At 43.4% G+C, this 15,523-nt stretch overlaps 1 protein-coding gene across 4 annotated transcripts in view; it reads left to right on the forward strand.

Moving 5' to 3' along the window:
- LOC139534934 (rap1 GTPase-GDP dissociation stimulator 1-like) overlaps positions 1–15,523 on the forward strand; it is a 50,961-nt gene that overhangs the window by 10,124 nt on the left and 25,314 nt on the right. For 2 of the 4 annotated variants that reach the window (XM_071334472.1, XM_071334474.1), the window contains exons 6-8: positions 3,446–3,592; positions 8,341–8,469; positions 8,896–9,021. In XM_071334472.1, the coding sequence (XP_071190573.1) occupies positions 3,446–3,592; positions 8,341–8,469; positions 8,896–9,021 (402 nt within the window). The remainder of the gene's footprint in view (positions 1–3,445; positions 3,593–8,340; positions 8,470–8,895; positions 9,022–15,523) is intronic. The other 2 variants (XM_071334475.1, XM_071334476.1) reach the window with 1 other exon arrangement.

The raw sequence follows: 15,523 nt of genomic DNA on the forward strand, positions 1-15,523 counted from the left end.
GGCTGTAAATTGGAATAGTCTGGCCGGCTGTAAATTGGAATAGTCTGGCCGGCTGTAAATTGGAATAGTCTGAGGTGACTACCAGTATGATATTGTCTGTGCTTCACCCCATTATCAATATGAAATCCATATTTCATCTGTGCACTGACAACTTACTGTAAGTCGCTCTGGATAAGGGCGTCTGCTAAATGACTAAAATGTCAAATGTACTATTGAGAATTTCTGTCCGTTTCAAGAGGCGACGGAGTGGCAGCCGTAGTCAGTCTAGCCCTGAGCTCCTGCCACATTTCTTTCCCCAGACAGACACCTCAGAGACCTATGTCTGTCACACAAAGGTAAAACTGCTTACAATTTCCCCCGATGCCTCTAGAATAAAAAAAATGTAGGTGACTTAATCAAGAGTTGTCGTGAATACATTTGAGGAGAAAATGTAATTGTCGGGTTTTGCTGAGTGGTTAGTGGTCTGTCTGTGTTGGGTCGAGGCCTTAATGGCAGCTGTTGTTTCTGGGGCATTGTTTCTCCCAGACGTCTGTGGTTTGATAGAATCAGAAAGAGTTTGAGTGTGGGGGCAACTGATGAAGCCTTTTTTGGCATGGTGGCAGAAGTGTGTGTGTGTATCAGTCAGAGCTGCAGCTGTTTTCAACTCTTAATAGGGGCACCACTGAAGAAATCAGTTTAGAGGGAGTCTGTAGCTGTCTGTGTTCTGGCCCTTTCAAAATGTAATCAACCCAGCAACAACCCTACCACTTCAACTGCCAATTGCATTCATACAACTTCCAGACCTAGCAACAGAAAAACAGTGCCAGCATTTTGTCCATTGTCGATTTAACACCATCCAGATTCAAGCCAGTTTGTTTAGTCCTTCTCCCTTGCTTTCTCTTTTTTGTTTCTTTCTCCTGCACTTTCTCCATCCCTCTCCTGGACTCTCCCTCTCTCTCTCCAGTCTATGCGCATGCACACACATATACGCACGCACACTCTCACACACACACACTTGCGCTCACACTTTTTTTTTTCTCTGTCTTTCTCTCAACTCCATCTCTCTCCCCTCCTTTCTCTTCCTGTCCATGGTTTAGTGTTAAGGAAGTGGGCAGGCATCCAAACCAGGCTGAGGTTGGATGTGGGGGTCGTGGTTGCCTGTGGACTAGCAAGGTCGTGGTTGGCTGGTATCAGGAGACTAGAGGCGAACAAGTCTGCATGTCCAGGAACGGGATGACTGATCATTTAACACTTCCTCTGCCAGCAAGCCAGCTACGCTCCAGACACCCCATTCTGTCTGCCACCGCCATGCACACATAACACTGTATAATGTGTTGTGTTTCTGTGTTAAAACAGCTAGTACAGACAATGATATACTGACAAGGCCCATAACGCTTCCTCTGCTAGCTACACTCCAGACATCCCCATTTAGTCTGCCGTCGTCAAGAGCACAATGTGTGTCGGTATGTTCCTGTGTTGGCTAACGCAGCGCATATACAGACGTCTTGTTGACTTTTCGATGTCCAGCGTTGGCGTACTGTCACAGGATGTGGCTTGTAATTTTCACAAAGGGAAAATACTCTTCCATTCCTTAATTGGAGAATTAGTGTCTACTTTGACAAGGACATTATCCCTACCTCTGAGTTCGAAGAAAAGTCATGAATTCCTGGTCTGTAGTCTGTGGAAATTCAACCAGAATAGGATGCCTAACATTAGGAACTCCTTCCTAATATTGAGTTGCATCCCCTTTTGCCCTCAGAACAGCCTCAATTCGTCGGGGCGTGGACTCTAGGTGTCGAAAGCGTTCCACGTTTCTTGACACAAACCGGTGCGCCTGGCACGTAGTACCATACCCCGCGTTCAAAGGCACATAAATATTTAGTCTTGCCCATTCACCCTCTGAATGGCACACATACAAGCCTTGAGACATGGATTAAACATCTTTCTTGAACCTGTCTCCTCTTAATCTACACTGATTTTGAAGTGACTTTAACAAGTGGCATCAATAAGCGACTGTTGCTTTCACCTGGTCAGTTGATGTCATGGAAAGATGTTCTTAATGTTTTGTACACTCAGCGTATCTATCGTCAGAGCACATGGCCTCCCTCCGGCTCTGGTCTTTCATGCTACATTATCTCTTGGCACATCAAGCACTCCTTGTCTACGCGATGTCTGCAGGCAAAGGTGATGTCCTTAAAGTTCAAACCCTAACCTCAGGAGCACCAACAAATCTCCATTTTAGTTGACCACAACTAGCATTGTTAACCACGTTTCTATCACAGGTGAGGTTGAGTCCTATTTCGTTTAATGATTTATAAATATGACCGGATTATTCTATGCATTTTTTTTTTAAAGATCGGATTTGCATGGCTGTAGTCGATTGCTATGTCGCGCAGTATCCTACAAACGTACTGTGATCTGTAGTAATGTGGTGCTAATTCAGGTTACTCAATGAGGCGTCTGCTAAAAACGATTTCATAAAAACAGACTAGTCACTCGGTATGACATAACTTCAACTCCCATGGTCCCAAGGCTGTCTGGTCTTCAGTTCCCAAGATGTGGCCTTTTATTTGCACAAAGAGAACAGCCGTTTTGTCTCTCCTCAAATCAGCTGGGTTTCAGTCACTCCACCTCCATACGTTTGCTGTTCAGTCATGCTCATTTGCATAACATGACTCAACTACATTCTGTTTAGCTGGACGCTAGTATGATTGTTGCTATCACTAATAACTATACTGTGTGCGAGCTTGACAGTGATTCTGACAAGTGGCATACGATTGTCCACCAATTTAAGGCTGTATATTTTGAGCTAATTGGAAGATTTGCTGTGATTAATCGTGACTAATTGCAAATTCAGAATTTGATCAAATTTAACTGTAATTTACGATTTTTTTAAATTTATATATTTTTTTATATACGAAAAGCATTACAAGAATATTGACCTGTCGGTTATGTCCAAAGTAACGGTAAGCAAATTCAAGGAAAATTTATAAGGCGCACTTTTTTTTAACCTCAATGTCGATTTAAGACATCACATTGTTGTTTTTAGCTGTATAGATGTATTTTTTGATTTTTTTCAGTGCGTTTTGAATGCTTTCAGACTACGATTAATCGCAAAAGAAAGGAGTGCACTAAAATGACAAACTGGAGTTACATGATTAACTCTGACAGCCCTACTGGGGTGGGCATGACCAAAAACACACTGAAATTATGTCACGACTCCCAGTTCTGTATGAAGGGTATGTGCTTTGGTAATGCTAGTTCTTTTCATTTTATTTTTTGCTTTTCCTTGTTCTGATTAATCATTATTCTTTATGGTTATATTTAAATAGCATTTTTGTGATTTTGTATTTTCTTTTTTCTTTTTTACTGCTTGCTTAACTTTCTATTGATTTATTTTCCAGGTTGCTTGTTGTGATTTGTGGTTTTTCTTTGTTGATGTCCCCCTGACCTCTTTGTTTTGCAGATGAGGGCAGGAGTGCAGTTGACCAGGCGGGAGGGGCTCAGATAGTAGCTGGACACATAAAGTCAATGTCCCAAAATACTGACCCGGACAATGGAAAGCTCTTGACTGTCTTTTGTGGCATGCTGATGAACTATAGCAATGAAAATGGTAATGACAAACTCCCCCCGGATAAACAAAATTAACCAATCTAAACAGAGTAAACTTTTTAAAGAATTAATCTAAGAGATAAAGTGAGATGTTTTATTGTCACATACACCAGATAGGTGCAGTGAAATGTGTTGTTTTACAGGGTCAGCCATAGTATTACGGCGCCTCTGGAGGAAATTAGTGTTAAGTGCCTTGCTCAAGGGCACGTCAACAGATTTTTCGGCTCGGGTATTCAAACCATCGACCTTTCAGTTGCTGGCCCAATGCTCTAACCGCTAGGCTATCTGCCGCCCTACTTTGGCAGTGTTGGTGACTGTACTAAATGTAATGTTGACACCTTTTATCCAGTTTTAAAGTGATAGTTTACTTAAAAATGAAAATTGTCTGATATTTTCAGACCTCAAATGTAATTAATGACGAGACGAGTCCACGTCCCAGGCCATCTGTTGTGCTTGTTTATGTGGATCGCCATTAGCTTTTGCAGCTGCTATATGCCTCAAATCCAAACTGATTGTTATTTCCATATAGCTGGATCTACACAACTGGGACTTTTTAATAGATGGTGTAGGGGCATGTACTCATTAGCTGACTGTTTTTGAAGTCTAAAAATGTCTGACAAATTTAGATTTTAGCCAATGTTCAACTTTATATTAGTCAGCCTTTACTCACCATGGTGACAGGAGGTGGTGATAAAGAGGATTGTTCAATATCTGTCCCCTGGAGAGTGGTCTGTCTGCTTCAAGTCCACTTCCATTGCTTTCTATTGTATCTTGCTCAAATCAAATCAAATTTTATTAGTCACATACACATGGTTAGCAGATGTTAATGCGAGTGTAGCGAAATGCTTGTGCTTCTAGTTCCGACAATGCAGTAATAACCAACAGTAATCTAACCTAACAATTCCACACTACTACCTTACACACACACACAAGTGTAAAGGGATAAAGAATATGTACATAAAGATATATGAATGAGTGGTGGTACAGAACGGCATGGCAGATGCAGTAGATGGTATAGAGTACGGTATATACATATGAGATGAGTACTGTAGGGTATGTAAACATAAAGTGGCATAGTTTAAAGTGGCTAGTGGTAGCTAGCCCAGTTGCTTGAGGCCTTGGTAATTTTCCTCTTAAAGCAGTGACTGCTTGTCCTTGTAATTGGTGGTAGGTGGTGATGGTGTCCCTACAGCTTATACTGCAGCCATTTCTTCCCCTTTACACAGCACTCTCTTGTTTTCTAGTTAGATTGCCTATTCTCCCACAACCCTCCTTGCAAAGCCTATATGGTCTATCCAGGTGCAAGGTCCGGCGTAATCAATATGGATCACTTCTGTTGTCAACCTTCCAGCACCTGTTCCAGTTTAATTAGGCCGCGTTCCAAATGGGACCCTATTCCCAACGGGACCCTGTTCCCAACATAGTGGACTACTTTTGACCAGAGAATAGGTTGTCATTTTGGACTTGTGCATAGACTCATAAAATATGAATCTTTCATTCAAATGAACACATTGTTTAGAACCGTTTAACTGTGCTAGGTAATTAACTAGTCTTGTTGTGATGATGCAACAGTTTTGCCACTGGGGATTAGCCGTGACTCATTTTCTTTTGCAAGTCACTTTACTGCACAACTCTTAACACTGCTTTTTAAAGGTAGACTCTGCAATATGACATCATACACAGCAGGGGGGACTTCCTGCTTACAGACATCAACAACAAATCAAATCTACCAAAACAGCCACTATTGACTCTTCCCAATGTGCGTCCTCACTTGAAGCCTGCCCACATTGGGAAGAGACAATAGTCAAGTGTCAGTCTTGCCAGATTTGAAATTGGTTGAGGTCTGTAAGCAGGAAGTCACCCCACTGGGTATGATGTCATATTGCAGAGTCTACATGTAAAACATTTCAAGTAGCTGCTGTGGAACCCTCTTCAAATTGGACTATAGATAGTTGAGTTTTGGTCTTATTTGTTCCCCAGGAGTGTATTCACTAGTGACCTCATCACAGATTCTGTGCATAAACCGAAGAATAAGATTCTGCACGTAAACTGAAGAAACTGTTGCGGCGGTATAGAATGCGTAGGATAATGAGCAGCATTAGTTCTGGTGTTTGGACCCAGAGTTGTCATAGCTGATCAAATTACACAAGATTTTAGTTCTGGGTTAAGCGAGATTACTAGGAACCAAACGGAAGTAAATGGGCCGAAACGGAGTTGTAGCTGAATTTGTCCCATAAACTGTTTATTAATTGTTCTGATGCAAAACAATTTTGCAACGGTTTGCATGAATGAAAACACCCCAGGCTGGTTAGTGGTGTAGTGACAGGGATGCTCGGTGGGTGTTTTATGGCACTTTCATCTACGTTCTAACCCTGATGTTCCACGACGTACTGCTCCTCTTCGAATAATGTAAATTATTAATGAATGCGCCAAGTTCTGTAACTTGGCGCATTAATGTAAATTGTAAATGAATGTAAATTATTAATGAATGCGCCAAGTTCTGTTTTTCTCCTCCGTGGGCAAGATGCAGAATGTAATTTTCGGTCTTATCGCTTCACCTGTACGATCCCTGACCAGTCCGAGGTCACTCGCCAACTCTTTTGTCCTCCCGTCGAAAATAGACTGAGGAATTTAAAAAGTGACCAAAAATGTGGCGTTCAGGGGAGGTACATGAAAGTCAGCGACAACTCAGGCTTTCTCTTGTTCTTTCCCCCAATCAAACATGGAGCTAAGATAATTTTCTTCGTTAACCTAATGATCTGCGATCAGATCATCAGACATTAAACAGTGCTGTGGTTACACAGAAATAGAATTACTAGAACGGACATCCCCATTCGAGGTAATGTTCCACGATGTGTGGAATTCTGTTTCCATGCGAGTTACTGTCCTCTGCTTGAAGCGGTGCTACTTCCGGTGACACTGACATTTAGCCTCAGCTGCCAAGCACCGTTATCACTGCACTAAATCAAACCATTTCACGGAGCTCAGCAAAGCCTGATTTGACTTGAGTTAAATCAGATTCAAATATCTCACACAGGCATGTTTTGACTCCATTAGTCAATTATGGTTGGTTGTGGCCTCCAATCTGTTGAGCTTTGAATAAGGCCATTTTCTTTTATTGCCACTCCATGTAAAGGATGTTTGAGAAAACGAGACACTTCATGTAGCCTCTATACCAAAGTTGAGAAAATAATGTAAGTAAACGTAATTACAAATAGTGTGTAACATAACTGCCTAGTGCAATTACGTCCTGCTCAACACTGTTCATAGATGTAGTACCCAAATGAAGTTTTAATTATTTAGCAGGTTAGGTGTGAAATGTAGCCTAGAGTTGTTTCCAAGCCCTGTCATCGGCTATAATAAAACAAACGCTGTCTCAAATGTCACCACTCAAAAGGCTGAAAAAGTTGATGGTTGAAAATAATACATACAAATACCGCATGCTCTACACGTCCTCGGAACGGTGAAGAGGAGAGAAACCGCCTTCTCTACGCTGAGATACACTGAGATACGGAATCTAACACGTCAGAGTGATGGAGTTCGTCTGCTCTGCGCACCACAGCGAGGGCCTGGAGCATTTTTGCAATTACACAATGCAAATGAGTTTGTGGCCGCCAGCGGATCATTCCCTTCAGCTGGCTGTTTGTAAACTCACCACAGCTAATATAACCTTCATTAACATTGATAGAAGCTCTGCACGTCCACTGGTTTTTACAGCGTCTGTGCAAATTGAAGAAATAGAAATCAATATTTTTGTATAAATGTAAATTTGGAATATGATAACTTTGACCCAAGTTGGCTTATGTTTCTGGAATTCGCTCTTCTCCAGTAGGCCTTCTGCTTCTGTCGAGGCCTATTGTGGATTATGGTTAGGATCTAATGTTTTGAGTGAATAACAGTTCTGGCGGATGACAATTGCTGGTGGTTGTTTTTAAAAAGTACCAGCAAAAAATGTCAGCTTGTATTTCAGAGAACCCTTATTAATTCACTAATATAACTATTTTTCAATTGGTTACCTCCTTTTAGCACTCACCCTCCTTCCTTCTAGCCTTTTATCGTCTCCCTCCGTCTCACTTTCCCATTCTTCTTTTCTTTAACTTTTCCTTTTTCTTCTTGTACCCTCTCTCTCCGCCCATTTTGTCAGTATTGGTAGTCTCTTATAGCCAACTTAATCAACTCTTTCTCTTATCTTTCTTCTCTAGGCTCTTCTAGCTGGTTTTCCAGAGCTCACTACAACCAGGGAAATACATCTGCACTCTGATATCCTGTATTTGAAAAAAATATATACTGTTTAGCTAGTCTACATTTAGCAAATGGTAGTTCAACTGTGCAAATTTGTTTCCTTGTTTGCATTAACTAATTTCCCTTTTTAGAAATTGCCTTTATGATCCTCTTGAGACTTGATTTTAAGACGTATGGCTTTATACCTTCCATTAGCTTTTCCACTTCTAATTATATTATTGACTAGTGTGGGTGTGTGTTTTTATGGCAGAGCGAAGCTGGCAGACAGACAGTTTTCATAGCCCAATAATGTATCTCTCTACGTTTTAGGGCTGAGACAATAGTGCCTTCATAAATTACACACACACACACACACACACATCTGGGTGTTTCTGTTTAGTTAATTTGCCTAATTAGCAGAAACACTTCCCACCCTGATCTTTGTGGCCTTATTGTAATTCCACCTCCCAAACACTAGATGGCAGTGCTCTTACCTATCCTCTGATCTCCTCTGTGTGTCCTCTCCAGACTCCTTGCAGGCCCAGCTGATCAACATGGGGGTGATCCCCACCCTGGTGAAGCTGCTGGGGCTCCACTCAGACAACACAGCCCTTACAGAGATGTGCCTCATCGCTTTCGGAAACCTGGCTGAGCTCGGTGGGTAGTGGGACATCTTAGAGCTGATCAGAGAGGTCACTATGTATTTTGTGTATATACCAAAGAAAAGGTATTCTAAATTAATTCTACGGTACATTGAGTAGAATACTGCTGCCACCCCGCCATGCTGGACTTGGTTCAGCTTTTATACCATGCTGTCTGGGGCCTGGGCTTTGAGCATTAAAAAAGGGTCAACCCCAGATTTAAAGTTGAGCCGTGGACTCTCCTGTCATTCACATATTTTGTAAATCCGTGGACAGAACTGATTCCGGTGTGTGTCTTTAGCCTGGTGCCAAATCTTTGATCGTTATCATGCCGTACGCTCGGCATGAAAATGAATGAACACAGAGAAGAGTTGGCCTACGCACAACCCGACTGGACCAGTCATTTCATCTTGATTTAACTTTTTTTCTTCCGTCTCTGCAGAGTCCAGTAAGGAACAGTTTGCCTCCACGAACATCGCTGAGGAGCTGGTACGTCTGTTCCAGAAGCAGACAGAGCACGAGAAGAAGGAGATGATCTTTGAGGTCCTGGCTCCACTCGCTGAGAACGGTAATTCAATACAACTTTTTCTTTATCCCCACAGGGGCAAGTGAGGTTATAAATATTAAATATACACTATACATTACCTTCGGAAAGTATTCAGACCCCTTGACTTTTTCCACGTTTTGTTACGTTACAGCCTTATTCTAAAATGATTAAATAAAAGACTATCATCAGCAAGCTACACACAATAACCAATAATGACAAAGCGAAAACAGGTTTTTGAATTTTTTGCAAATTTATAGCAAATATAAAAACATACCTTATTTACATAAGTATTCAGGCCCTTTGCTATGAGACTTGAAATTAAGCTCAGGTGCATCCTGTTTCCATTGATCATCCTTGAGATGTTTCTATAACTTGGAGTCCACCTGTGGTAAATTCAATTGATTGGACATGATTTGGAAAGGCACCCACCTGTCTATATAAGGTCCCACAGTTGACAGTGCCTGTCAGAGCAAAAACCAAGCCATGAGGTCGAAAGAATTGTCCGTAGAGCGCTGAGACAGGATTGTGTCGAGGCACAGATCTGGGGAAGGGTACCAAAACATTTCTGCAGTATTGAAGGTCCCCAAGAACACAGTGGCTCCATCATTCTTAAATGGAAGAAGTTGGAACCACCAAGACACTTCCTAGAGCTGGCCGCCTGGCCAAACTGAGCAATCGGGTGAGAAGGGCCTTGGTCAGGGAGGTTTCCAAGAACCTGGTGGTCACTCTGACAGAGCTCCATAGTTCCTCTGTGGAGATGGGAGAATCTTCCAGAAGGACAAGTGGCCAGACCGAAGCCGCTTCTCAGTAAAAGGCACATGACAGCCCGCTTCGAGTTTGCCAAAAGGCACCTAAAGCCTCTCAGACCATGAGAAACAAGATTCTCTGGTCTGATTAAACCAAGATTGAACTCTTTGGCCTGAATGCCAAGCTTCATGTTTGGTGGAAACCTGGCACCATCCGTACGGTGAAGCATGGTGGTGGCAGCATCATGCTGTGGGGGATGTTTTTCTATGGCGGGGACTGGGAGACTGGTCAGGATTGAGGCAAAGGTGAATGGAGAAAAGTACAGATCCTTGATGAAAACCTGCTCCAGAGGGCTCAGGACCTCAGACTAGGTTGACGGTTCACCTTCCAACTGGACAACGATCCTAAGCACACAGCCAAGACAACGCAAGAGTGGCTTCGGGACAAGTCTCTGAATGTCCTTAAGTGGCCCAGCCAGAGCCTGATCTTGAACCCAATCGAACATCTCTGGAGAGACCTGAAAATAGCTGTGCAGCGACGCTCCCCATCCAACCTGATAGAGCTTCAGAGGATCTGCAGAGAAGAATTGTAGAAACTCTCCAAATACAGGTGTACCAAGCTTGTAGCGTCATACCCAAGAAGACTCGAGGCTGTATCACTGCCAAAGGTACTGCCCTGCTAGAGGTGCATCGGTCTACTGTGCTGTTATTGTGAAATGGAAACGTCTAGGAGTAACAACGGATCATTCGCAAAGTGGTAGGCCACACAAGCTAACAGAACGGGACCGCTGAAATGCGTAGCCAGTACAAAATCGTCTGTCCTCGGTAGTGAGTTTTCCAACCGAGTTCCACACTGCCACTGGAAGCAACGTCAGCACAAGAACTGTTCGTCAGGAGCTTCATGAAATGGGTTTCCATGGCCGAAAAGACGCACACAAGTCTAAGATCACCATGCACAATGCCAAGCTTCGGCTGGAGTGGTGTAAAGCTCACCGCCATTGGAAACTCTTTCTCTGGAGTGATGAATCACGCTTCACCATCTGGCAGTCTGACGGATGAATCTGGGTTTGGCGGATGCCAGGAGAACGCTACCTGCCCCAATGCGTAGTGCCAACTAAGGGAATAATGGTCTGGGGCTGTTTTTTCATGGTTCGCGCTAAGCCCCTTAGTTCCAGTGAAGGAAAATCTTAAAGCTACAGCATACAATGACATTCTAGAGGATTCTGTGCTTTCAACTTTGTGGCAACAGTTTGAGAAAGGCCCTTCCCTGTTTCAGCATGATAATGCCCTGTGCACAATGCGAGGTCCATACAGAAATGGCTGGTCGAAATTGGTGTGGAAGAACTTGACCTGCCTTCACAGAGCCCTGACCTCAACCCCATCAAACATCTTTGGGATAAATTGGTACACCGACTGCAAGCCAGGTCTAATCGCCTAATGTCAGTGCCCGACCTCACTAATGCTCTTGTGGCTGAATGGAAGCAAGTTCCCGCAGCAATGTTCCAACATCTAGAGGAAAGCCTTCCCAGAGAAGAGTGGAGGCCGTTATAGCAGCAAAGGGGGGACCAACGCCAAAATAATACCCAGGATTTTGGAATGAGATGTTGGACAAGCAGGTGTCCACATACTTTTGGTAGTGTAGCTGCGAGCAGCAATAATTGTGGTTCACAGGATGACCAAAAGGAAACGAGATCAGTTGGGAAACAAAGCAAGCACTCCATCATGTAGGAACTCTTCCTTTATGTGAAATCAGTGAAAGCATTACCATGTTTCTCTCAATACCACAACGATGACACAAATGAAGTTTAGTCTAGTGCTATTAAATCAAATTTCATTGGTCACATTCATGTGATTAGTAGATGTTATTGTGGGTGTAGCGAAATGCTTGTGCTTCTAGCTCCGACAGTGCAGTAATATCTAACAAATTACACAACATATACACATCGAAGTAGGAATGAATGAAGACTATATACATATATGGACGAGCGATGTCAGAGAGGAACCGACTAAGATACCATAGTATACATATGAGATGAGTAATGCAAGATATGTAAACATTGTTAACGTGACTAGTGTTCCATTCCTTAAAGTGGCCAGTGATTTCTAGTCTATTCCTATAGGCAGCAGCCTCTAATGTGCTAGTGATGGCTGTTTAGCAGTCTGATGGCCTTGAGATTGAAAAACAGCTTCAATCTCTTGGTCCCAGCTATGATGCACTTGTACTGACCTCGCCTTCTGGATGATAGCGGGGTGAAGAGGCAGAGCCTCGGGTGGTTGTTGTCCTTGATGATCTTTTTGGCCTTCCTGTGACATCGGGTGCTGTATTTGTCCTGGAGGGCGGGTAGTTTGCCCCCGGTATTGCGTTGGGCAGACCACACCACTCTCTGGAGAGCCTTGTGGTTGTGGGCGGTGCAGTTGCTGTAGGTTGGTTCTTTGACTGCACCTTGTAATCATTCTTAGTCATTACTTAATGTGTTGAGTTTATATACCAATTCAATTTTAGATGGCCAACTATAGATGGCTGAATAGATTGATATATATATATAGATTTCTTTTTAAATTAGGAGAGCGAGAACTTGTGAAAGAAAATGAGGAGGGGGAGAATGAGGTATATGGAAAAGGAAATGATGGCTAGGGTGCAGAAATGTAGTGTTGAATTATAATGTTAATGTATTAGCATAGCCATAGGGATGCATTCCCTAGCTATTTTACATTAACCATGCGAACATGTCAGATAAGCATACAGAAAAAGTGGCGTGTGCATTTTAGAAAATGTCCAGTTAAGAATTTGAACCTCCCCTCAGCTGTATCGGTCTATCAGAAATGAATAATGCGTTGGTTGAAGTCAGTTAGGTGAGGAAGTGCACACTGCAACAACAAAATAAATTGAGCGACCACGGCTGGATTTGGGTCGGCTCCTAAAACGAAAACGTGCTCGTATGCCAAGTAGAAAGCTAACCTTGTTTTGGGACAGTATATGATATTTGAAGGGGGATTGTCATTATCAGTTTAAAGTACAGTGGCCAATTTCCACTCACGGCAGTCGGGCCTATATTATGTGGAGTTATCTGTGGCCTTGGTAACTGCTTATTGGAGTATAGTGGCTCTCGTATCCATAGCTGCTGGGCTGAGGCTGCTCAGAGAGAGAGGGAGAACTAACAGCCACAGTGGCAGGAGGAAGAAGACTGATGATGAGCGAAGGGCTCTGACAGTGAACAGGAAGGAGAAGATTGGTCCACCACCATCCTGCCAACTTGACACAACTGTGGGAAGCATTGGAGTCAACATGGGCCAGCATCCCTTTTAACACCTTGTAGAGTCCACGCCCTGACGAATTGAGGCTGTTCTGAGGGCAAAAGGGGGTGCAACTCCATATTTGGAATGTGTTCCTAATGTTTTGTACACGTGTGTTAGACTGAGCGTGTGTGTACGTGCACGTTTTGTGAGAGACAGAATGTGTGTGAGCATGCGTGACAGAGGGAGTGACTCACTGACTGTTGTTGTCATTCTTGGCAGCACACTGGGTTCTCCCCCTCTGCCCTGTTCTTAGACAACGTTCTGCTTAAACTCTACTCCAGAGAACTTCTCCCTCTCTGGCACACGGACGCATACACACAGACACAATACAATCCTAGACTCAAAACATCTAATCTCGCTTCCCCCTCACACAAACCCTGTATCCTTTTCTCCCGTCTATGAACGTACTGCTGTAGTGACCTCTTTACCATTTGACCATAGCCACTGCCCAAGCCTGAAGTGGTTTTTTTTCCCAACACATAGTCCACATTCAAGATTCCCAAAAGCCAAATGGCAAAAAGCACTCACGGAGATCCAGGGACATGGTGCAACAATTTTTATATATATAATATTTGTGGTAGACCTGATCACCGACAATGACGAGACAGCCTATAGGGAGGAGGTCAGAGACCTGGCCGGGTGGTGCCAGAATAACAACCTATCCCTCAACGTAACCAAGACAAAGGAGATGATTGTGGACTACAGGAAAAGGAGCACCGAGCACGCCCCTATTCTTATTGACGGGGCTGTAGTGGAGCAGGTTGAGAGCTTCAAGTTCCTTGGTGTCCACATCAACAACAAACTAGAATGGTCCAAACACACCAAGACAGCCGTGAAGAGGGCACGACAAAGCCTATTCCCCCTCAGGAAACTAAAAAGATTTGGCATGGGTCCTGAGATCCTCAAAAGGTTCTACAGCTGCAACATCGAGAGCATCCTGAATGGTTGCATCACTGCCTGGTATGGCAACTGCTCGGCCGCCGACCACAAGGCACTACACAGGGTAGTGCGTACGGCACAGTACATCACTGACGCTAAGCTGCCTGCCATCCAGGACCTCTACACCAGGCGGTGTCAGGAAGGCCCTAAAAATTGTCAAAGACCCCAGCCACCTCTCTACTACCGCATGGCAAGCGGTACCGGAGTGCCAAGTCTAGGACAAAAAGGCTTCTCAACAGTTTTACCCCCAAGCCATAAGACTCCTGAACAGAACTATTTGCATTGTGTGCCCCCCCCAACCCCTCTTTTACACTGCTGCTACTCTCTTGTTTATCATATATGCATAGTCACTTTAACTATACATTCATGTACATACTACCTCAATTGGCCCGACCAACCAGTGCTCCCGCACATTAGCTAACCCGGCTATCTGCATTGTCCCACCACCTGCCCACCCCTCTTTTTACGCTACTGCTACTCTCTGTTCATCATATATGCATAGTCACTTTAACCATACCTACATGTACATACTACCTCAATAAGCCTGACTGACCGGTGTCTGTATATAGCCTTGCTACTGTTATTTTCAAATGTTTTATTTCTTTACTCACCTACACACACACCTTTTTTTCGCACTATTGGTTAGAGCCTGTAAGTAAGTATTTCACTGTAATGTTGTATTCGGCGCACGTGACATACTTTGATTTGATTTTTATTTTCTATAGATTTAACACAAATGAATTATCTGATCAATATAAAGCGTAGATTACTGGAACTGTAAAAACATGAGATGGTCTGCTATGTATGTTTCAAGACATGTCTAGCTAGGACTCCTACCGAACGCCCAACTTCTTCCATTTATCCTAGACTACACACTTGCCACAGTACAATGAATGGGCAAGAGGGGGAGCCATATACTTATATAAACTAATAACAAACTGAATAGGGGGATACCTAGTCAGTTGTACAACTGACTGCATTCAAACAAAATGTGGCTTCTGCATTTAACCCGATGACGTTAAGGCGGGGGGCTGCCTTAATGTCATCGGCGCCGGGGGAGCAGTTGTTGATTAACTACCTTTCTCAAGAGGAGTACGGCAGATTTTTACGCATTGCCGGCTCTGGAATTTGAACCGGTGACTTTTCCGTTAGTGTCCCAACAATCTTAACCGCTAGGCTAGGTAAGTATAACTCATATAAGTCATCTGTTATATCGCAGTCCAATTCATCCCAAAGGTGTTCGATGGACTTGAGGTCAGGGCTCTGTGCAGGCCAGTCAAGTTCTTCCACACCGATCTCAACAAACCATTTCTGTATGGACCTCGCATTGTGCACAGGGCATTGTCATGCTGAAACAGGGAAGGGCCTTCCCCAAACCTGTTGCCACAAATTTGGAAACACAGAATGGTCTAGAATGTCATTGTATGCTGTGTAGTTAAGGTGCCTAGCCTGAACCATGAAAAACAGCCCTATTTCTGTATCCTAGTCATGTGAAATCGAAATATTAGGGCCTCATGAATTCATTTCAATTGACTGATTTC

This window comes from Salvelinus alpinus, chromosome 11 (genome assembly GCF_045679555.1).
Source record: "Salvelinus alpinus chromosome 11, SLU_Salpinus.1, whole genome shotgun sequence".
Taxonomy (NCBI): Eukaryota; Metazoa; Chordata; class Actinopteri; order Salmoniformes; family Salmonidae; genus Salvelinus; species Salvelinus alpinus.